At 46.6% G+C, this 27605-nt stretch overlaps 4 protein-coding genes across 6 annotated transcripts; 2 read left to right on the top strand and 2 right to left on the bottom strand.

The window, feature by feature from the left end:
- Nucleotides 1-3717: 3717 nt before the first annotated feature.
- On the bottom strand, nt 3718-4710 carry LOC108157055. The gene is made up of 3 exons (XM_017288884.2): nt 4242-4710; nt 4057-4164; nt 3718-3988 (listed from the first exon to the last, which is right to left on the bottom strand). Exons 1-3 carry the CDS (start codon nt 4599-4601, stop codon nt 3782-3784), a joined length of 675 nt encoding a protein of 224 aa, XP_017144373.1. The 5' UTR covers nt 4602-4710; the 3' UTR covers nt 3718-3781.
- Nucleotides 4711-5977: 1267 nt separating this feature from the next.
- Nucleotides 5978-6996, top strand: LOC108157056. The gene is made up of 4 exons (XM_033390023.1): nt 5978-6105; nt 6162-6543; nt 6606-6713; nt 6774-6996. The coding sequence occupies exons 2-4, from the start codon at nt 6184-6186 to the stop codon at nt 6966-6968; spliced, it is 663 nt and encodes a 220-aa protein (XP_033245914.1). The 5' UTR covers nt 5978-6105; nt 6162-6183; the 3' UTR covers nt 6969-6996.
- A 9086-nt stretch (nt 6997-16082) lies between these two features.
- On the top strand, nt 16083-27462 carry LOC108156892 (terminal uridylyltransferase Tailor-like). Of its 3 annotated transcripts, none has more exons than XM_033389963.1 (6): nt 16083-16630; nt 26078-26290; nt 26347-26592; nt 26655-26819; nt 26885-27083; nt 27136-27462. In XM_033389963.1, exons 2-6 carry the CDS (start codon nt 26110-26112, stop codon nt 27284-27286), a joined length of 942 nt encoding a protein of 313 aa, XP_033245854.1. In that variant the 5' UTR covers nt 16083-16630; nt 26078-26109; the 3' UTR covers nt 27287-27462. The 3 variants fall into 3 exon arrangements, with proteins under 3 accessions (XP_033245854.1, XP_017144119.1, XP_017144120.1); XM_017288630.2 differs by lacking the exon at nt 16083-16630 and adding an exon at nt 25715-25850; XM_017288631.2 differs by lacking the exon at nt 16083-16630 and adding an exon at nt 25925-26013.
- On the bottom strand, nt 22643-24138 carry LOC108156891 (argininosuccinate synthase). Its single transcript, XM_033389962.1, has 3 exons — nt 23833-24138; nt 23600-23779; nt 22643-23520 (listed from the first exon to the last, which is right to left on the bottom strand). The coding sequence occupies exons 1-3, from the start codon at nt 24001-24003 to the stop codon at nt 22678-22680; spliced, it is 1194 nt and encodes a 397-aa protein (XP_033245853.1). The 5' UTR covers nt 24004-24138; the 3' UTR covers nt 22643-22677.
- Nucleotides 27463-27605: the final 143 nt, after the last annotated feature.

Genomic DNA, 27605 nt, shown 5'->3' with positions numbered 1-27605 from the left:
ATACCTGACATCTCAGATTAGTCCAGTCCAGGCATAGCCAGGCGAAGGCAACTCCCATCGAAAGGGTATACTTTCGAGCTTCCTTTAACCCAAATCTCAACCGACTTTCTTGTATTCCTTTGTGAGTGTGTGCACTGGAAGGGTCATTTCCCTTGGCTTTTTTCTGTTCCCTGTTCTGTTTGTATTTGCATTTGTATTTGTAATTGTTATGGTTTTCGCATCGATTGTTAAAATGGTGCTCTCTTTCTCCCTTTCAGTGTGTGTGGGCGTATGCCGGACACTGAAACTGTAATTAGTTTGAAATTTATGCGGACCCGCTTCCGCATTGTTCTCGTCGAGGATCACGTCCGTGCCGAGCTTTATTTTTTATGTTCGCTCTGCCAACCACGTCCTGGCAATTATTATTTGTGTGCATGGAGTTTTTTGTTGTTTCACTTCGCATCGCATCGGTTCTGCTTGCTTTACTTTCGCTCTCTCTTTTTTTTGTGTGTTGTTTTTGGATAAAAATTCTATGAATTTTCAATCCCAAATCGGATTATGGCATTAGCCGGCTGCTCCGTTCTCCGGGGGACACAATACACAATAAAAGAATGTACAACTTTCGCTGAGCCGAAGGTCGGACATGCGATGGTCATGGATGAAGGGTCAGCATTAAAAATGAGCAAAGCAAGCCAATGACATGAACTTTTATTATAATGATATGCCACTAAGCCGGCACATAGCCCTCTCCTCCATGTCAAGTACACAAAATTGTGAAAAAAAAACTCCACAGCGGGAAAAAAACCCGGAAAAAAAGAGAGAGATAGAAAAGAGATGAGAGAGAAAGGAGAAAAAAGAGTTTAAGTTGCATAATTGAGCTGAGATGCAATTAAGCAGTTTCCGACAAGTTTCCATCGAATATTTTGCAGGACAAGTCCCAGTCCCTGTCCCTGTCCCTTTCTCCTGGGTCCTGGGTCCTGGCACGATGCATCCGCCACTGCATCCGCTTCGAGCTTTGACGAGCACAGCCAACCGGATAATGAGAAACGCTCGAAAGTCCTTTTGCCTTTGATGGCCCCTGACTTTGAGCTGCTCTGAGCCCCACTCTGAGCTCTGAGTTCTGCCAACTTGGCCCCGACATTTTTGTATCGCATTGCAGAATTCACCACAAAATTTCTGGTAATTAGCTAAAGTTCGTTCTCAATGCCGCTAATTGATTCGGAGGAAATCTTGGCCGGTTAGTCAATGAAATTGGGGATTATTGAGTGATTGAATCGATCGATTTATGGGTAGGGCTTGGGTAGGTTTGTGTATCAGTATTGGAAGATATTTAATTGGCTTTATGGCTGCGGACACAATGAAGTTTTGCTTAGTTAAGGAATCTAGGAAATGCACCAAGTAACCTCAAACCCAAAGGACCTAATTTACTCTGTGCAACAACACTATCCTCAAAGACCACTTCCCCCGTTTTATCCTTCAGTTAACTATAATTGACAAACGCTTTGGGTTTTAGTCAGTTTGTTTGTCTTTCCCCTTCTCGGTTTTCCACAAAGTAGTTGCCACCGGGAAGAGGCACTACAAAGATAGAAAGGTGCAACGGCAGCAGATGAAATTTACTTTTACGAAGTCGAATTCCGTGCAGCTTTTGCTTTGGCCAGAAAATTAACTCACTTGCTTACACTGTCCCACACAAAGTCAAAGCAGGGGCCCAAGGAAAAAATGTTACAAAAAAAGGCTTCACTTTGATTCCCCTGTTCTTTCCTCTCCCTGTCCCTCTAGTCTGTTTCTTTGCTCTCGTTTGGGTTAGTTTTTGTTGTGTTTTGTCTTCTGCTGCCTTTCATGGCATTCATTATGCCACTCCCACTCTGCCTCTTAACCCCCTGGCTGCGCCTCCCATTTATCACAGTTTGTGCGCATTTGTCGACTTGCCTTATCCTGGATGGGCGGCCGGGCGGCACCCCCACATCCGTTGCCACTCGTCACAGGCCCCACACAGATCCCTGGGGAAAGCCACTGGAGACAAAGACACAGAGACTGAGAGAGCAGGAGGCACAGATTGAGGCAAGTTGTCAAAGGGCTGTCAGCTGCGAAAGCTATGGCGGCAAAATGTCTTTTAATTAGTGTTTAATTGAATTGCAAACTGGAATTTTAATCGAAAAATTGCAATGGGATACGATACGATGATCCCCCAAAGTCTGAACACGACATTTCCGCACACTTTGGGGCCACTGTTTGGATTGTCCATGAAGCTAAATGGTTTGTTGGCTTAGACCACTCAACTGTTGGAAATTGATGGTTGTTCTTAGTGGACATTTCTACAAATGGCAAACAAAATTTGAAAAGAACAGTATTCTGAGCCAGTATTTTTTGCTTGTGGCGCTGTGCTATGAGCTTCGATTTCAAATCCTTCACTTAACCTGATCTTAGGGGTATATACCTTGGATAACGAAGAGTGAATAGCTGGCAGCCGCATGAACCGAGCTGCTCATTTCATTGATTATAATTACTTACATGTCCTAATGCAATTCATCAAACGCGCATTGTCCCCTTTGGCCAGGATGCAAGGTTCCAGGGCGCTGAGGACTCCTGGAACCCATTTACCGACACTGTGACTCTCCCAACGCCCAGCTGCGTGCCTTTGACGACAATAATGAGCATAATGATGCTTCCACGACTGCTGCTGCTGCAGGCCGTGCCGTGCCGTACCGTAGCGCTGCTGTTAATGCCACAATAAAGACCACAGCATGGATGACTTTGCCGTTGCCCCCAGGACGGCTAACATGGGCCCGGCTCACGTACAAATTGCATGATTATTATCAAGGATAATTAATGTTGATGCCAGCGAGACCGACACACACCCAAAGGGAGGCGTGGAGCGTGTGCCAGGACAAGTTCAACAAAAGGACAACCCCATGTATGAAGCCCTCTTACTCTGACTCTGACCGACCGACCATCTATCTAGCCAGAGGCCACATGCTGGGCTTTAATCCGTTGATATAGGATACAGGTATATATAGTTTTCCAGTAGTGTCAACTGCAGCTATTGATTAAACCATTTAACAACTTTAAATGAAACACATTTAAACTTTACTTCAACTTCACTTTGAAGTCCAAAGCGTGTCCGTACCAGACTATTGTGTGGAAGGTACCGAATGGCAATGTGATTGGGACGATCTGAAAAGGATGAGGCATTTGTGGAAATCAATTCGTAAATAATGCACATAATGCCACTACATAAATGCCAAATCATGGCAATACGTGAGCATTCAGTGGCTTAGCCATGTCCCAAATACTTGCAAATGCCGATTGAATTGAGCAAATTAACAGACACAGCGAACAGGGTGATAGAATTAGAGACTGCGGGATGGTCGACTGGAATATGCAATGCACAAATTGTTTGGCCCAAACCCCAATCCCAACCCCCAATCCCAACCCCCAACCCCAAGCCCATATGTAATGTAATCAAATGTATTGAAGTTAATGAGCTACTTAACCGACTTCCACAGCCATATCGCATATATGTATGTGATGGGGCAGGGGCGTTGGCGTCGCCGTGATTGTGAGCATATAATTATGGGTTGTCCTGAATTAGGTCGAGTGCCATATGCCGGCCACAAATGCTGTGCCGCGCCATGAAGAAGTTGGGCCCCGGGGGCACCGTCAAAAGCATTGATTAACTGGAATATGGCATCACTCTAAGGAATATATGTATGATAGCATGCAATGGGCATTCAAAAGTATTGTGCTGCTTCCAGGAAAAATATATTCAACTGCTCTTAAACACTAACAAATTCAACCAACATTAATTGAGACGACCTGACTCTACAGTCAGAAACGAATCCATATTAATGCAATGGGCCAATATTTCGCAGTCATAGGGAGAAGGAAACAGCTGCCCCAAGAACTCGAGCAGACACGGCTGCTCGGAGACCACAGTGGAGTAGTCCTCATAAGAGATAAAACCATCCTTGTCGACATCAAACTTCTTGATGAGGAACTCACCCATGTCCTGATGGAAACATTAACCCCTGACGATAATGAACAACAAAAGGTATACATGTACTTATTATGCCTTACCGCTCTTAATTCAGTGATCTCATCTTCGTCCTCGCCAACGAAGAATTTATCGCATGCCATACTGATCTGTTCGCGATCTAATAAGCCAGTTCCCTTTGTATCATAGATCTACAAACCAAAGCACAAAAGAATTATCAACTCTTAGAGAGGGTGGAGTAGAAAAGGAGAACCAAACCGAGACGTACATCGAAGGCAAAGCGCATACGCACTGAGAGATCCTCGGTTGTGTAGAGACAGAAGAGCTGCACCCAAGCCCTTGGACTCACGTACTTGGCATCCTTGGTGACGGCAAATAGAGTCCGTTCTATGGTCGTGACATTCGAGACCTTGAACAGCACCAGAAACAGTTCATAGAACTGAACCTTGGTCATCTGCTTGGCATTTGGCCCATTGACCTTGGCGAACTTGTAGTAAACCATGAGCAGACAGTTGATATCCGTCTGGGAAAAATGCGTTGTGGCCGTTAGTTCCCTGACCAAGCCGCCATATAGGGCGACAAAGCGACTGTTCTCCATGCTATCAATGGTGGCATCTAGATAATCCATCTTGATCGATTGTAGTATGTATTTAATGATAGTACTAGAGTTGTTTTGTTTCAATTTGGTTTAGGTTTCGTTTGAGATTATTTTCCCAGGACCTGCTATTTCCTCTCTCCTAAGAAAAATTTGTTTCAAAACCTACTTCAAAGTAAATGCTTTCACATGCTCCTCCTGCATCTCCTTTGCTGCTGAGTGCCTTAACCGTTTTATGTGAATTAAATTGTTCCAAAATGTTTGCGTCACGCCACAATTTGTCTTACTTATCCCCAAATTTTACAGATTTAAGTCTTCTCCAAAATACCGTATGCAAAATGTATCAATCAAAATTCTATACCGAAAAGTACAATAAAACCAAAATCCAGACACGAGTCGAGTCTCTCTCTCTCTCTCTTTTTCTCTCTCTCGTTCACATGTGGGTCTCTGTGTGTAAATCCGCCAACACTTGGCGATGTCAACTTTCGGAGACATTAAGGAGCGTGAATCCTTGTTGCTGGAGGAGCTTCATACTCTTCCTCACTCCTTTGGGTTGTTTCCTTAGGGTACTATGATTTTGGTGAGATGTTTGCCAGCAGAAATGTGATAGGATTCCTTGGAGATATCTGAATGAAACTTTGCACAGAGCGTTTCTTTTACTGCTATAACTAATCCACAATCTAATGACTATATGAATCCGTAAGGGTATTTAATTTTTCACCAAAAAAGTTAATCTTTCTTGTATTTTTTAGCTTTTTTCTCCTTTTCATTTTATTGTTATTATGCCGTGTCGAGCGGTTGAGGCCTCCGCTCCCTGCACCTCTTACGTGGGCCCCCTCCACTCTTCTTAGGGCGTGGCATGTGTGTGTGTGTGGCACACAATTACACAACAAAGGGGAAAGGCAACGCAACGGAGGCGGCTCGGTTGAACATTTGTTGCCCCCCAAACAAAATGGCTACACAGCCATTTCCGCCAAATTTCCACATGGCAGGGCTTTACACCCATCTCAACTCAACGCTTTTGTTTGGATTATTATATTCGCGTTTCTCATGCGCACTGCTTTGAGCCATTCATTCCTTTCTCTGCTTTCTCTCCTTTCTCTCCTTTTTTCCTTTTGTGTGTTTGTTTCAAATATTTATTTCGAAAGCCCCCCCAGAAATGGGGGACAGATGTAGTCCATGTACCGTGGCTGATGTATTTTTTATGTCTCGCCGTTGGTTTTATTGCTTTTAAATTGCGCTCGTTACAAGCATTCCTTCGCCGTCTCCTTCTCCTTTCCGGCTGCCTGCTGACTTACCCAATCTATTTGTGATTTGTCTTAGCCACATATGTATGTTCATATATTGTAACCCCCGAAAAAACACCTACCAAGTAGGCCTGCCCCTGAGATGTTAATCAGTTTGTAGCACTCACTTCCGTTTAGAACACACAAACTTCCCACAAGCGGAACAGACAGGAACACTTACTAGGTACTCCAACAAAATATATCACAAAAATAAAACTTAAATTTACAAGCATTCAAAAGACACCGAAAAGGTACTCCAACAAAATATATCACAAAAATAAAACTTAAATTTACAAACATTCAAAAGACACCGAAAACCAACTGCCAAAATGAATCGCATTGACGCTTCCATGGATGACATGGCCAACAACAAGTTCCTGACTCTCTACAACAGTGTGATTAAGAGCTATGCCGCCACCACGGACTTTAGCACAAACGAAGTCGTTTGCCTCCTGATCGTCTACTACAAGTTCTCGCTGAGCAACAGGCCCGCTTCGCGCTTGATGACCACCAATCAGCTTTATGGCCTGTTTCTGGTGCTGTTTCAGATCTTCGATGTCGGCATCATCGATCGCATTCTGCTAAACCTTACGCAAGATGCGCGTACTGTTTCTCCGGATGCATGGATGCAGCTGTTCTCGGTATTTCTGAGCAGCAGCCTAGAAGAACGCATGCGATTTGCATATAATGTGAGTAATAATCTGAAGACTGGAGTCGTAACTCGTTTCCCAAAACTTGCTATTCATTTCAGGTCTACACAAGTGCTGGCACTCAAATCCTTAACCGTGAGACCGTGGCCATAGCTGTGGAGAAATTCTTTGTTGGCGACGACGATGATGAGGTTCAGGAACTTCGAGCGGTTTGTAAATTGATTAAATATTGATTTTAGGATTCTCTTCATATAATCTTTTTTTTTTAGGACATGTGCGAGTTCTTGTTCAATAAATTCGACACTGACAAGGATGGGATTATATCGTTTGAGGAGTATTCCGAGATAGTCACCCATCAACCACGTCTTATGGAATTTCTGGGTCAAATATTTCCGGGTGATAACGATAATACCCTGATTGCCTATTGTAATAATATTGAGAGTTTGTTCCCCCAAGAAGATTAGAGTTAAATTACATGTCATTTACCTTGGAGACTCCCATGTTTCACGTCATTTGTGGGTTGGGTGGGATGTTGTCTCTTATTTACTTTCTTGCTTTCTTCGGGCGCAAGTGTTGAAAATAGGCGCTTAAGGGATTCACAGACCAGCTTAATATAAAGTCATTTTCCATTAAGTACTCGTACAAGCAGGGAAAAGTTGAAATTGCCTTCACAGACTGTGGACTACAACTGGCACTGGCACTGCCACTGCCACTGCGGGTTCTCTACTGTGCAAATCTGTGTCTCTTTTCCTTAGGTTTAACTCTTTTTCTTTTTTTTTTGGGTGCGGGTGCGGGCTGCGGAACTTTTGTTTGTCTATTCTGCGGCTTTGTAAAGCAATTAAATTCCCAAGCAACACATGCGGGCTTTGACTGCGTGAAACAAGTGAAACAACAGCTGAAAATCTAATTAAATTTTCTTGCAAAATTATGTGAAATGAAAGAGAGAGAGAGGTAGCGCTACTACTCGTATTTCCTGCAGCAATCAGTGGGGTAAAGAATTTCCCAGAAAACAAAAACCAGAGATGAAAATTAGTAGACTTCCAGTTGTCGCATTTTGTGGTGAAAAACATTTCCTCAAATATATTTGCTATTGCGGTTTTCTCAGCCAGAGGCATGTGTGTGCCTCAAATAAATTCCTGTGCGTGCAACGAAGCGAATGAGTAAGAAAAAAACCATTTAAGGAGAATCCACCATAGACATCGAAGCTCTCTATACTCAAAACGGGCAATCAGTAGAGATGTCAGAAATCAGATTCGTAAGAAATAGGTGGGGGCTGAGAGACTGAGAGGGTGAGAGGCTGAGCTGAAGGCGTGGTCCATTCTGGTGACCCAGAGTCATTGACACGCCTCATTTTCGGGGGCATTGGCTGGGCATTAAATTCAGCGCGTGACTCGCAGTCCCAGACATTTGTTGCTGCTCTCCCCCCATCCTCAGCAGCCGAGGAAGAAGAGAAAATGAAAATGAAAAAAGGATCAGAAAAGGCTCAACAGAAAGCATGAAAAGTGACCGCGACATCCAGCTGGTGGAGCACGCCCCGACTCCCTTCTTCCTTCTGCCCCGTAGCTCCTGCTGTTTTCTGTGTTGGGGGCACAGAGTTCGTCACGACTTTGCCACTTTGCTGCCAAAGGGTCCTTGCCGCCTGTTGTCCTTTTTTCAGCATTAACACGCGGCCTCCTGTTGCATTTCAGTTAAAATGTCGAGGGCCCCAAAATGTACCATTTTTTCCCTTCGCTTTTTTGCAGCCTTGAGGGTGTTTTCACCGACCAAAAAAAAGACAAAAAAAAACAACAAGAAACCCCCCAAAGCAACATCGCACAAAAAGGCAGCAACAAATTGAGTAAAACCAACAAACATTTCCCCTCACATTTGTATTCCCAAACCCCAACCCCAACCAGCTCCCACCCATGTGTATCCTGCTGTTATCCTTTCGCGTTCGTCAGTCCATTTATCGCCAGGCACCAACTTTTGACTGGCAAACGGCTCTCTGCCTTCCTCCATACCTCCATGCCTCCACGTATGTATTTTTTTCTGTTGCCAACTGCAGTAAATCTTGTGGTGCAACCGGGTGGCATTTTTATGAAGTTATACCACAAACTGCAGTCTGCCCCTGCTGCATGCCTGCCCCCCCTCCCGTCCAGTGCATTAACACATGCCAGATGAAAATGTGCATTTTCCAAATGAAATGACCGCCACAATGGGGCTGCGTGAGGGAATGTTCAGCACTGTTGAATGCCGCAAAGGGAGTTAACCCCTTTTTGGTGCTCCTCTTGTTGGCTCATTCGAATGACTTATGGAAACATTACATCGTGTAATAGCCATAAAGAAGCTATAGAATCATCAGATTTATATCAAATAAATTAGGAATTATGTAGAGTTATGTTTAATTTTAAGTGGTGTTCGTATGTCTTCCCATTAAAGATACTAGTGTTCCATCAAAAGCCATGCAAGAGAATTTTTAAGGAAGAATTCGCTTCCTTTATTGAGGCTTTCCTCCCATTATCTCCTCACCTCTTTAGAAAGTTCCTCAACAAACCAATATCCTTTAAATTCCTTTTCTATTCCCATGCATTAGCAATTCCGAATGAAAACAAACAATTCAAAAACACAAAGATAAAAATCATAATGCAAACAAATTGCCTTTTTAGGACTCAAACAGCTAACGGGGAGACAGACGCAAGGTCTAATGCGTTTATGCCTCAAGGAAATCTGCGCACGCAAAAAGGGGGGATATATTATAGGAAGGCAGAGGAACGTACAAGGAAGTGGAGCGGAGAAAAATGCGCATTTTGCTGTTGCCTTTTACGATAGGCGATAACAATGATAATAATAATCCGATTCGCATAACATCAGGCTATGGAAGGCGGAGAGACAGAGAGTATCAGGCGACCTGGAATCGGTTTGATTGTCACATTGTCATCATCTGCATATTAAGTACAAGTGATTACACTCTCACGTGTTCAGCTACACAGATACACACAGGGGAGGTGAGCACGTGTCCTTCCTTCATCCAACATCCTCCCATTCCCCAGTCCCCATTCCCATGGATGATGTGTGCTGCATTGAAAATTCGGCATTTAAATCTAACCAAGCAAGAGCGGAATAAGAAAGCAGCGAGCGAGCACAAAAGCCAAAATACATCTACCAGATGCATATGTATCTTTTGTTAACGAGCACGAATCGGTGTGCGATAGAACGAAATGTAAATGGGGGAAAAACCCCCTGAAGAGGCGGCATCCAACACAATTGACATAGAGGCGAACGAGAGAAATCAAATCTGTTTTGGGATCGGGGTTGGGTGGGGCTCTGGCAAACGGAAACGGAATTCATTTCAGGCACGTGAAGTCGTTTGATTATCCGGGATGAAAGTGAAATTCCAAACGGGAGAAACAACCTACAAAATTTTTTGTTGATATATAAATTCCAGGTACAATCATCTAATAATCTCTCACGTGGCAGGAGTGTGGCGAGAGTGGAGTAAAAACTCATTTAGTAGAAACACAGACAAGCAGCAATTAACTGACTAGAGCTCCGAATAGGACTTTAGTACTCCCAGCACTGGGTTCCAGTTGCAGTTGCAGTTGCAGTTGCAGTTCTAGATTACTTATACACACAATTCTGTTTTTCCTTTGTCTTTGTGTTTTACCCCAGAATTGAAACTAACCACTTCAGAGCACACAACTCGCATAAACAAAAGTCAGAGAATGGGTTCGGGCTCCCAAGGAGTTGCCATGAAAGTGGAAACTATGGAAGGAAAGAATGTCTGGCTGGTGGCTTTCGTGGGAATGCTTGAAAACTCGTAAAATTGAAATTATAATTGCAACTGCAACTGATTCCAAAATGGTTCTTTGCCTTGCCTCCTTGTTGCGCTCTCTGTTTTTTTTTTCAGTCTGTCTGTCTGTGTTGTGTTGCCTGCTGCCAAAGATGGTCTAATTACGCCAATAACTGGCTGAAATCATTAAAATGCTTGTCAAATAATAATTGCGCACAAAACATTGCATTTCCAAGCGGCAACAAAACCCTTTCTGGCAATTTTCTTTCTTAATTGTTGTCCGCCAAGCAAGCATCTGGTTAAGATCTGTAAGAGAATGCTCTGCTTTTCAAATGATCTATGATTTAAGCAACATTTATGGTACAAATGGTACCTCCTCCTGCCATTCTCTCCCTCTGGCTGTACATCAAAGCCAGAATAACCTAAGTAGCGGGTATCTCATAGCCGTTGCACTTGACTCTAGCATTCCTTCTTGTCAGAGAGTTGTGGAATGTCCTTAAGCCTCTCTAAACGGGACTCTAGTTGGCAGTGGCACTGGCCCAAGTGCATGGCATGTGTGTGGTGGCATGCCGGATGTTGTGACAGTGCCCCCCAAAAATATTTCCACTCAGAAAATACCCTGTCAGTGGCTCCTGCGGCACTCCAGCCGAGTGCTCTACATAACTCTCTATTCTCATTTTTTTTTTCCTGAATTCAAATTTTGTCGGTCAGTTGTTCTACTTCGCTTTTAGACGTTGACATTTTTGCTAAATATTCCAAAAAGTTTTAGCGTTTTTTTTTGTTTGCACCACATTTTATTTTTCACTTGGTTTTTTTACTTTATTTTTTTTGTTTGTGGATTTTTATACCATATCACGAATGTTTGTCGGGGGCAAATCAGGATGATGGCTTTGGCTGTTCGATAGTTTTTTGCATGAGACACGTTGCCAGGGACAGAGCTGGGTTTTCCGAAATGCGTCACGCATGGAAATCCATGTGGGGCATGCCATGGGAAACCGGTATCTGAATTTAATCCGGCGAATGGGGCCAGAGCTTAACTTCTCAAATGGTTGCTAGCCCCTGGGGCATGTAAAGATCGAACCCGGCTTTAAGTAACCATTGCATAGTTTTCATCAATTTCCATTGATTTCTCGCAAAATGCCATCATCCTCAGCAAACCATTTTGTTGCTCCATTTCAGCATTTTTAATGGCTTCTCTCTCTCCCTTTCCCATGTGTGTGTGTGGCAATGGCTAAACATTTGGCATTTGAAGTTATCGGAAATGCAGCAACACTTCAAATTTCAAATTATTCTTAAGTACACGAAGACTGTAAATTGCACAAAAGCCAATTCTCGGCATTAGGAAATTGTTTTGTGCATCAATGTACAAGTGTTTTTTTTTTTTTTTTTTATTGGGAAAACAATTTATATTTATAAAATAACAATTATGGCTGGGAAGGGGGTGGGTCCGCTCCCGCGGGACTGCCGCTAGGCATTACTTCGCGGTGCGGGCTGTGGGGTCATCCTTCTGGCTTAGTTTGTCCGGCTTCGCTCCAGCCTGCGCAGCTCCTTGATCACGCTTGCTGCCATGTAGGCGACCGCGTTCCAAGATTGCTCATCGGCTAGCATCTGGTCGGTGAGGGTGTCCACACTCACTTCTGCAAGCGTCTCCCCTAGCCTCGTTCGTTCTTGCGAGAAGCGGGGGCAGCAGCTGCAATACGGGTCGTCAGCATGCCTAAAGCGATGCAGGTACTGCTTGAAGCAGCCATGCCCCGTCAGCAGTTGGCCCAAATAATGGTCCATTTGGCCGTGCCTTCTTCGCAGCCATGGGCTAAGCTGGGGAAGGAGACGTCTGGTCCACCTCCCTTTTGCCGCTTGGTCCCAGCGCCGTTGCCACTGGGCTATAGTGCGCTCTCGCCGCTCGCTGGCTACCTCCACTCCGCTCTGCCGCTCAGCTGCCAGGAGATCCAGTGGGACCATGCCTGCCACAATAAGTGCGGCGTCTTCAGACACCGTCCGGAAGCAGCATGTAACCCTCAGGGCACAGCGTCGGTATGCGCTTCTGCAGTCTCTGCTGTATGTGGAAACCATCATTGCTGGTGCCCACACTGCTGATCCATATAAGATTATGGAGGTGACCACCCCAGCGATGAGCTGCCTGCTACGCTGCCGTGGTCCCCCTGTATTGGCCATCATCCTGCTTATGGCCGCCGTAGCTGCAGTCGCTTTTGCGCTGGCGTATTCCAGGTGGGCCTTGAAGTTCAGCCTCTGGTCCATCATTACCCCTAGGTACTTTAGCGCAGGCTTGGTCCTGATGATCGTGCTACCGACTCTCACGCATGCCTGCTCGACCTTTTTTCTGCTGCTCATTAGCACAGCCTCCGTCTTCTTCTCCGCCAATGCTAGCCCGTTGGCTGCGAGCCAGGCCACTATCATCCCGACTGCTACGTTGGTTTTCTCCTCTACGTCTCTTACGTGTTTCGACACTGTCACCAGTGCTATGTCGTCGGCGAAGCCCACCAGGGTGCACCCTTCCGGTAATGTAGGCCGCAGGATATCGTCATACATCACGTTCCACAGTATCGGCCCTAGGACCGAGCCCTGTGGGACGCCTCCGGTGATTTGGTGATGTTCTGCTCCTTCTTCCGTGTCGTAGATCAGGACGCGGTCCGTGAAATAGCTTCGCAGAGTCCGTGTGATTTGCTCAGATATACCCCTCCTGGTCAGGGCCTCTAGGATGCTCTTCCAGCTGGCAGAGTTGAAGGCGTTTCGTACGTCTAGTGTACATACTAGGCAGTACTTTTTGTCGCCTCCAGCCCATCGCGTTCCTGCCATGGCTTCCCTGGCAAGGTTTGTCACCATCTCGATGGCGTCAGTGGTGCTCCTCTGCTTGCGGAACCCGAATTGGAGGTCGGAAAGTCCGCGACGCTCAGCCAGTTCCGCCTCCAGTCGGTTACATACCATCCTCTCGAAAATCTTGCCCATGGTATCCAGCATGCCAGCTCTTTGCCTGGCTTGGGTATCAGAACCAGCCTTTGCCGTTTCCATGCTCGTGGGACTGTCCGCTCCGCTAGGCACTGGGTGTACATTGTGGCGAATGCTTCCGGATGGGCTCTAATTATGCATTTTAGTGCTGCAATAGGGACTCCATCTGGACCTGCCGCTTTCTCGATCTTCAGCTTACCCGTGGCCTCCAGTACTTCTCTGGCAGTGATGATGGTGGTGGTGTCCCTCAGGCTAGCTCCTTCTAGCCTAGCTTCCTCTTGTAAGGGTGGTTGTCCAGGGAATAGGGTGCCGACTATCTTTCTCATATGCACCGGATCCTTGGGCATAGGCTGTCTGTTTAATCTCCCCATGACTAGTTTGTATGCTCCACCAAAAGGTTCCGCATCGGCCGCATCGCAGAGCTCCTTGAAGCATTTGAGTTTGCTGCTTCTGATGGCCTCCTTCAGCTCTTTTCTTTTGGCCTTGAATGCCGCGCCATTTCTGCCAAATTGGGCGGAGCCTCTTGCTCGCTGGTAGGCACGCCGAGCTGCGCAGCACTCCCTCCTGGCCTTGGCAATGTGCTCATTCCACCACGGTACTGGCCGGTGCCTGCTTCCTCCGATCTTTCTTTTTTTCATGGCTGCATCACAGGCCGCTTTGACGGTCCTGTAAACGGCAAGCGCGGATGCTTCAGCATCCCCGGCGGCGCTTAGGTTTTCTGCTGCCGAGAGGAGCGCGGCTCTGCTCAGGCTTTCCTCCTTGTACCCGGTCTGGAGCGCCCGCTGTATCCTTGTTGTGTTCCTGGGTGCAAAGGTTTCCGTCATTACGGCTAAGTGGTCACTATGGGTGTAAGCACTCAGCACTTGCCACTTCGCGTGGCGTGCGAGCTCTGGGCTTGCAAAGGTGAGGTCTATAATAGACTCCCGCCCTGCTTTGCTGAACGTTGGTGTGGTTCCTGTGTTGAGGAGACAGACGTTCAGGCTTGCAAACTCGTCCAGGAGCGATGTCCCACGGGGTGTGTTCTTGGCGCTGCCCCAAGTCGTGGCCCAGGTGTTAAAGTCGCCCGCTATCAGGACCGGCGATTTGCCTCGTGCGTCGTTAGAGATGTTGCTGATGATCGCCTCATACTCCTGCTGCGTGAACCTCGGTGCTATGTAGCAGCTGTAGACAAAAGTGCCGCTGTGCTTAGCTCTCACATATCCCACTCTGGATGCTCTGTGGGTAAGCTGGCCTGGTTGTGGGCCACAGCTCCAGATTGCTGCTCCTCCGTCTGAGCTTTGCTGCCAGACTCCTTCGTGTTTTTTGCCGTACGGCTCGCTGAGTAGCGCTATGTCGATCTTCTGCTCCAGGACTGTTTGCGCCAACAGATCCTGAGCAGCTCGGCAGTGGTTTAGGTTGAGCTGCAGGAGCTTAACCATCAACCAGTTTTGCTAGTGCCTTCTTATACTCAGGGCAGCTGCGACTGAGGGCCGAGTGGGCTGCTGAGCGGACGTCTCCTGGCTTGCCAGCGCATAGTATGCACATTGGCGGGTTGTTGCACTGGTTGTGCTTGTGCCCCTCCCCACCACATTTGTAGCATGCATTGCTTGACACAGGCCGCTTGGATCTGCACCTGGCTGCAGTGTGTCCATAGGCCATGCACTTGAAGCAGCGGGTTGGCGCAATCCGTTGCCGCACGCGGCAGACAACCCAGCCGATTCGAACTTTTCCGAGCTCCAGGAGCTTCTTTGCGAGTGCGGGCTGAAGGTTCAGCGTAGCTTCCTGCGTTGCGCCATATGCTTTTCGCATGTACGGCACTGCTCCTTGTGTTAAGTCGCCGTCGATCGCTGCAGCTATGGCCTCACATACCTCGTCGCCTGTCGTGAGCTCGTCTATGTTGAGTACCTCAACCGCGACTGTCTCCTGCATGGCCTTCACGGCTGCCTTGTCCCCAAGCGCTGCCTGGATGGCCATCTGCAGCTCCTGGGTGGCGGGGTCTGAGGATTGTTGCATCCTTAGAAGCAGCTCGCCCGAGGCTGTCTTCCTGATGCCCTGAACCTTGTTTTTGAGGCTCTGGAGTGTTGGTGCTGCCTTCACCAGTTTGAGGATGTCGGCGTATGATGCCTCCTCGGTGCATTTGACCAGCACTGCGTCTGGTCGGCCTGTCTGCTTGCGTTTGGCACGCCTGCCTCTCACCTCACTCCACTTCTGTGTAGGGTTGGTGTCTTCCGCCTTGCCGCACTGCATCTTGGTTTCCTCTTGTCGAGTGGCGTCAGCTTGGTGTCCTTGCCTGGGCCTTCCGCGCGCGCTCTTTTCCTCAGTTCGGGGTGTTGCCTCGCTCTTGTGGGCTCCTGATGCCGTTTGCGTCGCCTTAGTCGCACTGGGCTTGGTCATCCTGGGTAGGGGGCCAGTTGGGCCTGCAGTGTGATCATGGCACTGGCATCCTCCTGGCGCTGCCCTTTTATCCTCTGGCGCCTGCAGATGGGATTTGACTTCCACTTGCAACTCCTTCATGCGTGCTACCATCTTCTTGATGGCCATGTTGATCGACCTCTGGCCCTTCTCGTTCATCTGGTAGAGTAGGTCGTCCAGGATTGCGCCAATCTCGTCTATGTTCTGTAAGCAGTTCCTGCTTCGCTTGGGGGGGGTTTTTCTCCCGCTACTCGATGGTGTAGGGGGGTCCCTCGGCCTCTTCAGAGTATCAGTGCCCTTGCCGCCGTCCTGCGTGGCCCCACTGGCAAAGCTGTGCAACGAGCTCTGCTTCATTGGCGGTGCTAAAGCTGCTTGTGGCGGTGTTCGGGCCACCTTTGAGGCTTTTTGGAAAGCCATTGCTCATTGACTTGTAGCGAATTTTGCTTCGTCGGCCAAGTGTGCCACCGGCGAAGCAGGATTCGGGGGAACATCTCTCAGGGCCTCCAGGGTCCGCGCCCCGGCCACGGGATTCCTCCACGCGTGTGAATTTGGGATGGAACTTATGCGTAGGTGTGTGTGCGGTTTGCAAGTGATCCCGCCTAGGAGTTAGGCAGTACCTTCCCTCAGGTGCGGTCGCTGACAGAAGCTAGCTGCTGTGGGCGCAGTTATCTTCCGCAGCGGGCTCTGTCGAGGGCTGGATGCTTTGGCACCTAGTGCCCCTTCACCGCACTGCAGTCGATCAGCTGGTTAGTGGCCTGCACTATCCAGCCCTGGTACCCCAGTCGATCAGCTGCGAGGCCTGGAGTGAAGAAGAAGAACGGGAGAACCGGCCCAAAGGAGAGAAAGGATGAAAAAAGGTGGGAATCTCCAAGTGACGAGTGAAAAGCGCCGTCCAAAGCACTCACGGTGGGCCCCAGCGCCCCTGCCCCCTTTGGGTGACCGTGGAAGTGCAACGCGCAGCCCGGATCAGAAGCCAGTCGGGGTGAGACTCGATCCTCCCAGGTGAGCACGCGGTGTCAGCAAGAGCTTGAGCTAATGTACGAGTGTGTGTGTGTGTGTGTGTTTTTTTTTTTTTTTTTTTTTTTTTTTTTTTTTTTTTTGATGTTGTGTGACTACAGGAAAGCTTCATGCCGACTCAGCCGAAGCCGAAGTGAGGGACTCTAACCGCTCTAAAACCAACCACACCTATCCCGGATCCCGGCGGTACTGTCGCGAGATATTACTTCGCCGGGGGGAGATGCCCGTAGGGCTCTTCTCTTAATAATCTCCTTTATCCTTTATCTCCTTGCATTGCGTGCTCTTTCTTCGCGACGCAGTTTGGTAGCCATATTTACGGCCATGAATCTAATCGAGGCCCAGTTTCCTTCCGACTCCAGGTGTGTACTCCAGGTACATGTGTACTGTATGTGTTTTGCGTGTTTTTCTGTGTGTGAGCAACAACGATAAGAATCCCAATCTGAGAGGCAACAAGAACCCAGACAACAGTCCAACGTAAATGTGGCCTCTTCTACGGAGGCTCCGTATTCGGGTCTGGGGTTCACTCTTGTGTGTTTGGATCGGAAGCAATGTGGAAGCCTCTGTGCCATCTGAACACTGAGAGAAACATCACTATATCGCCGAAACTTTATATAAAACATTTATTAATAATTCTGAGAAATCAGTTTTTTTTAACTTTAATAAATTCCCCTTCAAATCGTAGCTTTCATCTTCATCTTTCTCTCGGTGCATCAAAGCCGAAGGAGGCGCTGTGGAAACATGAACCAAAGTGTTTGTTGCATGCAACTGATTGCAAAGGATTTTATGGCTGTTGCTGCAGCTCCTCACCAGCCCCCACATCCCATCCGAACTCTCTTTCAGCCTTCGCCACCTTCCGCCTTGGCCCCTTTGGGAGGGCAATGCAAAAATCCTCAACAGCAGCAGCTGCCGATCGCAGGAGCCAGCCCACCGTCGCATCGATGCCATGCTTAAGTGCAGGGGGGGCCAGGGAAGCTGTGGCTGTGGCATGGGGCATGGCACTGCACTGGGATGAGATGTCTGCTCTGGCAGCCTTGTTGCCACAGAAGGTGTCGCTGCCTGGCACTGGCGCGCTGTTGTGGCAAAACACGAGCCCGCATCAACAGCAGCAGTAGCAGTGGCAGCAGTGGCACTCTGGCAGTGGCAGTTGCAGTTGCAGCAGCAGTAAAATGTCGACATCAGCATTACATGCGAGAATTGCTCGACTGCGGATTTGCAGTTTAATGCCAATGGAACCAGGAACCAGGCAACATACCACCACCCATTCTCGAACCCGAACCCCCCAATCCAATCGACAGGCAATCGGTGACGGAAATATGCTGCGGTGCCATGTGATGCGGTTCTGCCATTCTGTCAACGGCCGCCCCGCCCCGACTGCTCGCCCCATCACGAGATGCACTCGTGATTAGCTTCAGGGGCAGAAGACGAAGGTGCAAAACCATTTCGTACAGAATTTTGTAGTTATACAGAGCCGCCGTCTTCTGCAGCTTAAAGTCGAAAAGGCTCTACTCTCCCTTCCACCCTTTGATTCCTGAGAAGATAAGCGAATATGCAATGAAACTGGCACTCAATTGAACAAAAAGATAGCTTAATCCCCGCTTAAACCCTTTTAAAAGAGTACCTAGGGACTATAAAGCCTTCCTTCTACGAAAGGGTACAGTTTTGCACTTCGAAACTCTGTTTTTATGACCCTTTAAACTGGAACTCGTTTCGCGATCCACCAACAAAAACTAAAGTGGAACATAACCTCCATCCAATATCGAAAATCCTTTAGAGGCTCTTCTCTCTGTCATCATCATGATCATCATCATTATAATGCCTCCGTAATTGCTTTGGGGGCCCCCGTAACAACTATTTTGGCTGGAAAACAGATTTCAACTTTTGCGATGCCCCGCGTGTCCACTCAGCGGCTAAAAATAAAAAAAACAAAATTATACAGGCCCCCTAAAAACAACAGCAACAAAAACGAAACGAAAAAAACTCAACAAGTTTTCCAATAAAATTAAAAGTTTTGGCTGCATGCACAGATTTTTGCAGATTTCATTGAAAGTAGCAAATACAAATACTCGTACTAGCGGAAAATACGAGTAGACTGGAGAGAACAGGGGAAAATAGCCATAGAGACATAGGGCCATGGGAAAAGGGAGAGAGGGCAGGGGGGCTGTAGGGAAAAGTTTTGATTGCCAATAAGGATTTACAGGTGATAATACAGCATAATCTGGCCACGTTCCACGCTTTCATGCTGCCCCGTTGCCAGGAGCAACATTCTGTTCTGTTCTGTTCCGTTATGTTCTGAAAAATAGTACGAGTATCTGCTGTTTTGTATTTACCTTGTGTTCCGCTGCAGCCGGTGGAAGCGAGGAAAAGCGAGGAAAAGCGTAATGCATTAAACTGGGATTCCAACTTTAAAACTCCATTTCAATTGCAGTGAACAAACTTTTCCCACTACGATTTGCATATTTAGCTGGCAGAAAAGTATCTCAAAAACAATATCAGGGGATACGTGGCATTCCCTCTATGCCAGTCCAAAAAGGTGGACAAATTAATTAGTTTTGCTCTCAAAAAACTTAGCTACAGCTGCTGCCAGGAGACGAAGACCCTACCATCCCTTTTCTGCTCTGTTTTTTTTTTGTTTTTTTTTCTGGCAAGCAGCGCTCTGTTAAGTATAATAATTTGAAAAGCCATTGCAGCCTCTGCTGGGATGGAAAAATTCATTTGAAAAATTAAGTTTTCTCACGGACAGCAGCACAGCGTCACACCGTCCGGCCAATGGGGCGTATGAGTGACCTGATTTTAACTTCTGTCTCTGCACTTAATTACAAAATGAGAATGCATCCAGCAGCAGCAGCTCCAGCAGTAAGAGGGGACCGTCGAGCTTAGGACCGTGGACCGTGGATGGGGACAACAACAAAGTCCGCGCAAACAAATTTCAATAATAAAATTCCTTTTGCCGGATAGTTTTGGCGCCGCCAAGGAGCAGGAGAGACGCCAAAGGACGCAGCTGTGCGAATGCCAACTGCGTGATAATTAAAATCAAAGCTTTCGAAAGGGGTCAAGACTTTTGCTGGGACAGGCAACCATTTCCAAATAAAATAGAAATCATTAAAGTGGATTCAATAAGTTGAATATACATCAGGTGCACCTCTTCTGAAAGAACTATTTCTCTCATAAAAGTGATACAACTTTTCTTAAAATTAAAAAAAAATACAGAATGAAAGACGTACAAAAACGGCCTGAAAATATGACCCGTCCCACCTTTGAACCCATGCCATTCCGATTAAATAGCAGGATTGAACCTCCCCTCAATATCCCATAGGTTTTTGCCGATATTCCATGGAATGCCTTCGCTGCGGTTGCCCCCTGCCCCAGCCACAAAATAAAAAAAACACCGGCCTTTGACTGCTGGCCAGGCGTATCGTACCGGCTGATAGGGACACACAAAAACGCGAACCGAACCTCAATAACCACCGAGTCAGTGTGGACCAGCTCCGTTCGGGACTCATGCCCGGCCAGACCTTCCCCATATATCCATCCATCCATCAGTGACTGGGACAATGTTGCCTTTGTTGGTGGTGTTTGTGCGGCATACGATCAGAATCAGACACCGTTGACGTTTCAACTTTGTGCTAAACTGCGAAAATTGCAAAAAGGGGCTTTTGGCCCCCCCCCAAAATATAAGCGAATGCAACCAGTCCGCAACCTACTTTCCCCGCAGACCCCGAAAAAGTCTGCATAAATGCTGGGGAAAAAGTTAAGCTCTCGGTTTTTGTGGGATTATTTGCAAGCGTTCAAAGGATGTCGTTAGTCCTTGTGCGAATCGCAGGCGCAACTTTTACGAAAAACCTACCGCCACTCCACCTCTCTTTTTCTTATTGTATCTCTTTCTCTCTCGTTGCTGCCTCTGCCTCTGCCTCACTCTTTCTACTATGGTTTTTGTGGCCCTTCTGTGTGCGTTCCCTTAGTTGTCTTTTTTCGTCCTGCACTTTTTATTGAAGTTGATAAATTGAATCAAAGGTTAACTTTGTGAAAAGTGTAAAATATGATTAACAAGAGAGAGAAATCGAGGGGCAAAAGCGGCTTAAAGCGAGCAATTAAATGGGTGCTAATTTGCCTAAGATTCTGATATACACCCTGTGCTACAGGCATCTCTTAGATTAATTCAATGTTTCTTGTTTTGGGCAAATTGATTTAGTCAAAAAGTACACAAAACTCTCCAAGATAGCTCCTCCAGAAGAAGCAACAAAATAGAATTCCCTATAATTGCAAAAATAGCATTCCTCTCTTTCCCTTCCCCTTTCTCTGTCTCTATCTCTTTCACCACACCCATTTCTGTCTCTTTTCAGCTTACATGCTCTTGGCTGAAAGCTGTCAGATGGGGGGAGGCGATGGCTGGCAAGAACAACCAGAAATTTATGGGGCAGCTCTGGAACTTGGAACCAGCTCGGGCACGCCCAATACACTTCAGCAAACATAAATTTATTTATGAGCATGTGTCCGTCCTCCCTTACTCACACACACACACACACACACACCCCCACTCATCTGGGGGTATATTTACCCCCTAGCTACCCATGGAGAGAGTCCCTGCCTCACTTCCGCCAAAAGCTTACAAATTGTTTGAGGGCGAATTTTAATTATTCCTCATTGTTTTGATAGGAACGCGTGCTGTTCGTTCCCTCGACCCCCCACTCCTCCAGTAGCTGCATTCATTGGAAAGAGGGCCCGACCTCTGAGCTCCTTTATTTGGACCTAGGTTTCGTTTGGGTGAGAGGGGCTGTGGGTGACTCCTCTATAGAAAACTGTGCAGGAAGTTGTGCCTGTCAGTTGTGAATTGTCTCTGAGGTGGCTGGCTCCTTGGACCTTTTGCCATTAATTCCTTATGGTTGAAAACTTATTGGTTGTGGTTCTTTCACTTAATACCAAATTTCTATCTCATTTTAAGATTCAATTAAAACTAACTGTTTTAATCACCTACTAGTTCTTCTGATAACTGTTTTAGGCAGTTTTTTTTAAGTTGATTCGCTCAAAAAAGGTCCCAGAAGTGCACAGACATCGGTTGAATAAAAAGAAACGAAAGGAGAAGTGATAGAGTGGATGCCTTCTTATGTTTCTTCCATTTCATCTCTGCCATGATAAGTTTTCTGAGTTTTTTTTCTTACCAAAAAACTTTTCTTCACTTGGGTATCTGTCAAATCTCTGCCAAATTTTCCATCGTATGGCATTGCAGGACTCCGGCTCCTATCATCAATTGTTGTCGATGGGTAAACAGAGCTCTCACCTACTACTACACCCACAGACAGATAGTTAGATGGACAGACAGGTGGACAGCCAGGCCGACAGAGAGACACATAAATATCTAACGAGTCAGAAATACAATCACAGCTGATGTTTCCTCTGTTGCTGATGTTGTTGTTGTTGCTGCTGTTTGCTGGATTTGTGTATATTTGTTGTAATAATATTAGTTTTTGTATATATGTACAGAAGGAGAAGAGCATCTTTTGTTTCAGCTCGTCTTTTGCCGGACCTGAGCTCTGAACAACTCCGGAAGTAAGATTAATGCAATTGGGAAATCCCACATAGAGCAGTTGTTCTTACTGTTTGCACTTGTCCGACCCTGAGCCCCAGCCCCACCCCTGCCTGTGGGGATGGCAGTCAAATATGGGAAATGATATATGTATGTGCATTTATTTGTATGCCAGTATTTCATTAGATGTGTATGTGTGTTCGATTTCCCCACATACAAGTGTCGTCTCGTCGAACAGCAGATTTATTAAACAAACACACGAATTGATTGCTATGGAAATTACATAACCAACTACAGAGATACGGATACGGATACGAATATGTGATATGGAACACATACATATGTAAAAATACAACAGGAATGGTAGGATTTAAGACACAGTTTTTGGGACAAGATAAACGAGAGGCTTATGAAAACTTTAGATAAAGCTATAGTCCTTCATGAGTAATACCATGTATCCATCAAAATTCACTTCATTAAAGTTCTTTAAAATTCTTTATTTATTTGGAAATCATTTCGTTTGTTTGGCCACTTCATAGGGTCCAAATGCACGCACATGCTCCCTTATCCTGACCGCATTGATGGCTATAAAACCACCCGCATCCTGCGGCACATATCCGCCATGAACGTCCATCGAAACGAGCTGTTCGTTGTACAGCGAACCGCCAGCCTCCGATGCTTTGCGGGCAATGGCCCGACAATAGCCGGGGGCCAGCTCTATGGTTACTTGACCATTGACCTTCTGCTCGGCCAGCTCAATGCATCGCTGGGCATAGATGGCCTCGGGACTGAACCAGAATCCATTGTAAACATAGTCGGTCATGCGATCGCGCAGAACTTGCTTGGTGCGCAGAACCTCGCGGTCCAGGGCAAACACCTCCAGATCCTGGTGGGCGGTGTAGAGGATGGTGCCGCCCGGAGTCTCGTAGACGCCACGGGACTTGAGTCCCACATAGCGATTCTCGACAATGTCGATTCGCCCGATGCCATAGGAGCCTCCCACATCATTGAGGAACTTCAGCATCTCCAGGGGTGTACGATAGTCGCGCTTGCCAGACAGGTCCTCGACAATGGTGGGCAGACCGTGCTCAAAATGAATGACAACACGGACGGGCTGTCGTGGAGCCTGCACCAATGGATCAACCGTCATCTCGTAGAGACTGGCCGGAGCCACAGTATTGGGATCCTCCAGCACACCAGACTCGTAGCTAATGTGCAAAATGTTGGCATCGGTGCTCCAGGGAGTGGACGGCTTGGCGCTCACCTCAATGCCATTCGCCTGGGCATAGGCTATGAGATCCTGGCGCCCCTGAAAACGTCGACAGAACTCCACATCGCGCCAGGGAGCGATTATCTGAGAAGGTTGAACTTATAGTCAAAAGATAACCATAGGCATTGATAAGAATGGCTTATCAACCTGCTAACAGACCCACCTTCAGATCCGGCTTAAGGGCATATGCGCACAGCTCAAAGCGCACCTGATCGTTGCCCTTACCGGTGGCGCCGCACAGCGATGTGCCCAGCAAATAGAGCTCCTCGTAGATAAGGCCCATCTTGATGGCCGGCCAGATGTAGTCCTCCACGAAAGACTGCTTCGCATCGACCACGATAACCTGAGGGTCGGAGAAGCAGTTAAAGATTTGTCCTCATCTCTGGGTTATCTCACCTTATTGGCGCCGATAGTGAGAGCCTTCTTTTCGGCCGCTGCAAAGTCCTCTTTCTGGCCAACATCAGCCAAGACACAGATGACGTTGTACTGCTGGTCCAGCAGCCATTTAAGAATGCAGCTGGTGTCCAATCCGCCGGAATAGGCCAAGATAACTGTTTCTCCAGTCATGTTCCGGTGATGTCTGCTCTCGCACTTGTGCCAATCTCTAACGGCACGGCAATACTGTGTTCCAGTCCCACCTGAACGATAGGTGGCCAGGGCTGAGGGCGACGCGCCATCTAGCGGAAGTCCAGGGAGGCTCGAAGGTGTATGGTGACATCGGGGGGAGCTGGAGCCGTTACTGGGGATATAAGGAAGAGAATAGGATTAGATATATGTATTAGTAAGGGAAAAAGGGATAAATAGGAGTGAAAATATTAGAAAACGTGGATTGGATTATAGAAATCGTGGAGCGTGGACGGAGTAACGTCGAAATTGGAAATTTTGTGCTTAAAACAGAAGGTTTGAAGTGAGTACAGAAAAGGCGGGCGATAAAATAGGTTGTAATGCAGAAAATTTTACAAACAGCCGGCAAGGAATATAGCCACCAGAACCGGGCCAGAAGGTTTCCTGGAGAGGGACACTGGAGTTCGAGAAAGTCGACTGCAGAGAAGAAGACTGCCCAACGGAACCTGAGTGAGTGAGTTCCAGTTGCGCGTGTGTGAGCCAAGTAGCGCGGGACGTGTGAAGGGGGAGGGTGAAAGAGAACGATTTAGCTGCCAGGGCGATTCTAGCCACACCGCACGATCGTTGCATCGCCTTCCAGTGCGTGCCACACGTTTGGTCTCATTCACCAGGTAACAACCCCGAAACCCTATTCACACACACACACACGCGCACACGTATACACGGACCTATATAAATTTAGGGCTGACCGGCCACGGCCAGCGATCGCCCACGTCGTTTGAACTTAAAGAAAAAAAACATAATCCGCACTCCAAACACCGTTCCACATTAAATGTTATTTTGTTCCGTGTGTTGTCCTTTATTTAGTAATTAGTATAAGCTTAAACCGTTTAACGTACATTGAAAAAAAATATGTAAAAACACCAACACCTTTCACGAACCTAAATCTGCGATCAGCTGTTCAGTGCCAGAAGATTAACCCTTAGTGGGTGACGCGGGGGTCCCATCAGTCCACCGTATTTGGTCGAGCGATTTGTGGAAAAATATTGTTTATTGTTTATGTCCCGGGGACCCTTAACAAGAGCTCTTGGTAGGTTAAGTCTCCGTAGGGGCCCGAGTTAAATTAACTCCCGTAAAACTGGATCCACTCATCTACACATATTCCATTACGTATGGGTGAGGGTATCCCTGTTGGTTGAACGAAATTTCAGCAGTTATTCCCTTGTTTGCCTGTGTGTCGAACGTTTTGGTGTTTCTTAGTGGTTAGTGATAATTTTGAGTATAGCTATTTATTAATGAGAAAGATGAAATTGTCAATTTACGATTATTAAAGCTTGGATATATATTGAAGCATGATGCATTAAATTTAAAATAGAGGGAGGACGCGTGGCGTAAGCCATGGATTAGGCCAGCCGTTACCGTTCCAGCAGAGGGTGGCCAAAATGAACGTTGTGTTTGGTCACAGGTAGGGCGGGCGCGCGAAGTGATAACACCCAAGCTTCACCCACTTGATAGCCGTCTGTTTATGATTTTCTTTGTTGTTGTTAGGTTGTTGTTAGTTTTGATGTCCCGAGAAGTAGTATGTCTCCTTTTTTGTCTACATTTGGCGGGCAAGGGGAACTACCCAGCCCTGGGGTCGACAGCTAGCCGGCATTGCCCTCTGGGAAACAAGCCAAGTGTAACAACTGAGAACCGTAGAGCTTCTCCGGCCTCCATTAAAGTGCAGGTAGTCAGTCTCTAATCGGAACCGACCTTATCAGCTGCCAAGGCATATTAGCGAATGGCGATAGCAGCTAATCTAAAAACTGTTTTAAAAGCAGTAGTTCCTAAACCCATCCAAACCACAAAATGTAAGCAAACCGCTGGTGTGACCGTATACCGTATCGTAAAAAAAATCGTATATCGTTTCAATAAGGCCCTACCTCATATTCAATTTAGCTTTGGTCACATTGAACATACGCTTTTAATTCGTAATTTTTGCAAAACCCCAAAACTAAAATAAAATGAGTTTGTGTAAGTTTTTAGGAATTTGCTGGAACATACAAATGGATGCTAAGTTTTTTGATCATTCCCATAGACGCGGCGCTCTTCTGGACAGACCTCTTAAAGATGGTGCACAATGCCAATTTAATTAAGGAGAATGCAGAGCTAAAACAGCAAATAAAAAACGATGTACAGAAAACATTGCAGTTGAAATTCCCAAATACACCGCTTCAGGTGAGATTTTTTGGCTCCCGCATAATGGGAGTGGGTGATTCCGAATCAGACCTCGATATATATTTAGTTATAGGTAAGTACTCCCCAATTTTTTGTGTGTCTCTTGATTATCTCTCCGTTCCCTGACAGGTAACTCTTCTGGAGTATATAACGAGAAGTTAACCCCGAAAGTACTTTTTAATCTACGCACAATCGTGAGTGCGATCCTAGCTAATAGAACTGAGTGGGAACTTACAGCCGTCAAAGATCGCTTCTTTCCACTCGTCACTGCCGTCCATAAAGGGACAAACATTAAGTGCGATATAAACTTCCTGAACAGAATGTCTTGTGACCAGAACCAGTTGGTCAACTACATCTTTAAGCTGCAGCCTATTGGTGGGTGTTACCTAATGAACGAGCAACGAAGTGTTTAACTTTATTGTGATTCCTTTTCCCAGCTCGCTACATGGTGATATTTCTGCGGGCCTGGTCCCAAAAACACGGCCTTAGCAGATGCTTTCGAAGCCATATCTTTATATTGTTGGTGATTTTCTTCCTGCAAGTCCAGGGCCATCTACCAGCCATCAAAGATCTTCAGACTGACCTTGTTCCCAATGTCGCTCGTGAGTAGAAATGCTCTAGAAAAGAACTATTTTATAAAGTAAATATTTTTGTCTCCAAATCGCAGCATGGACATCAAACTTTCACGAATTTCCGTTGTCAAAGTTTGGTATGAGGGAAATTGGAGTGAACGAAAACAAAACTCGCCAGATCTTACACGAATTCTTCAAGTTGTATTCCACCTTTCCCTTTCACGAGTTGGTTGTTTGTCCCTATCTGGGAAAGCGTGTTAGTCGCCAACAGCTAAAGGACTTAATGCCCTCATTGTAGGTTTTACAGATTGCACATTAAGTTATTTTAATATTATTTTTGCTTTAGTTTCAAGTATCCTGTCAAATCTCCGGTGTTCGTACAAGACCTGATACTCTTGGATCATAACAAGGGCTTCCAAGTAAAGCAGGTGCAGATTTACGCGTTTCAGGACGAGTGCTGCGCTGAAATTGAAAATTATTATGATGATTATTATTAAAACATAAAAATTGATTACACGTCCGTACGACCGACGTAAGCGGCCACGCATTCCGGACTGGATTAACTCAAGACCCGACTACAAATATTTTCACACACCACCAGATGGAATCATTTCTTTAGGTTAAAATAACAAATATTCAAAATATCCACAATAAAATTGATTAACAAATGAGATTTAATTTGAATTAATTGCACTTGACCTCAACATCCGTACTAATTATTGCGGCTGTCAGTCTGAGAGGCAAGCGTCTCGCGGCCTTCCATTCCGGGAAGGATGCGCCATTGACCCACAGCGGTCACGACTGGATGACCATGAT

Source organism: Drosophila miranda, chromosome 2 (assembly GCF_003369915.1).
Source record: "Drosophila miranda strain MSH22 chromosome 2, D.miranda_PacBio2.1, whole genome shotgun sequence".
In the NCBI taxonomy this organism is placed as follows: domain Eukaryota; kingdom Metazoa; phylum Arthropoda; class Insecta; order Diptera; family Drosophilidae; genus Drosophila; species Drosophila miranda.
The sequence above is the reverse complement of the archived record's forward strand: the minus strand, read 5'-3'. Positions and strand labels throughout refer to the sequence as shown.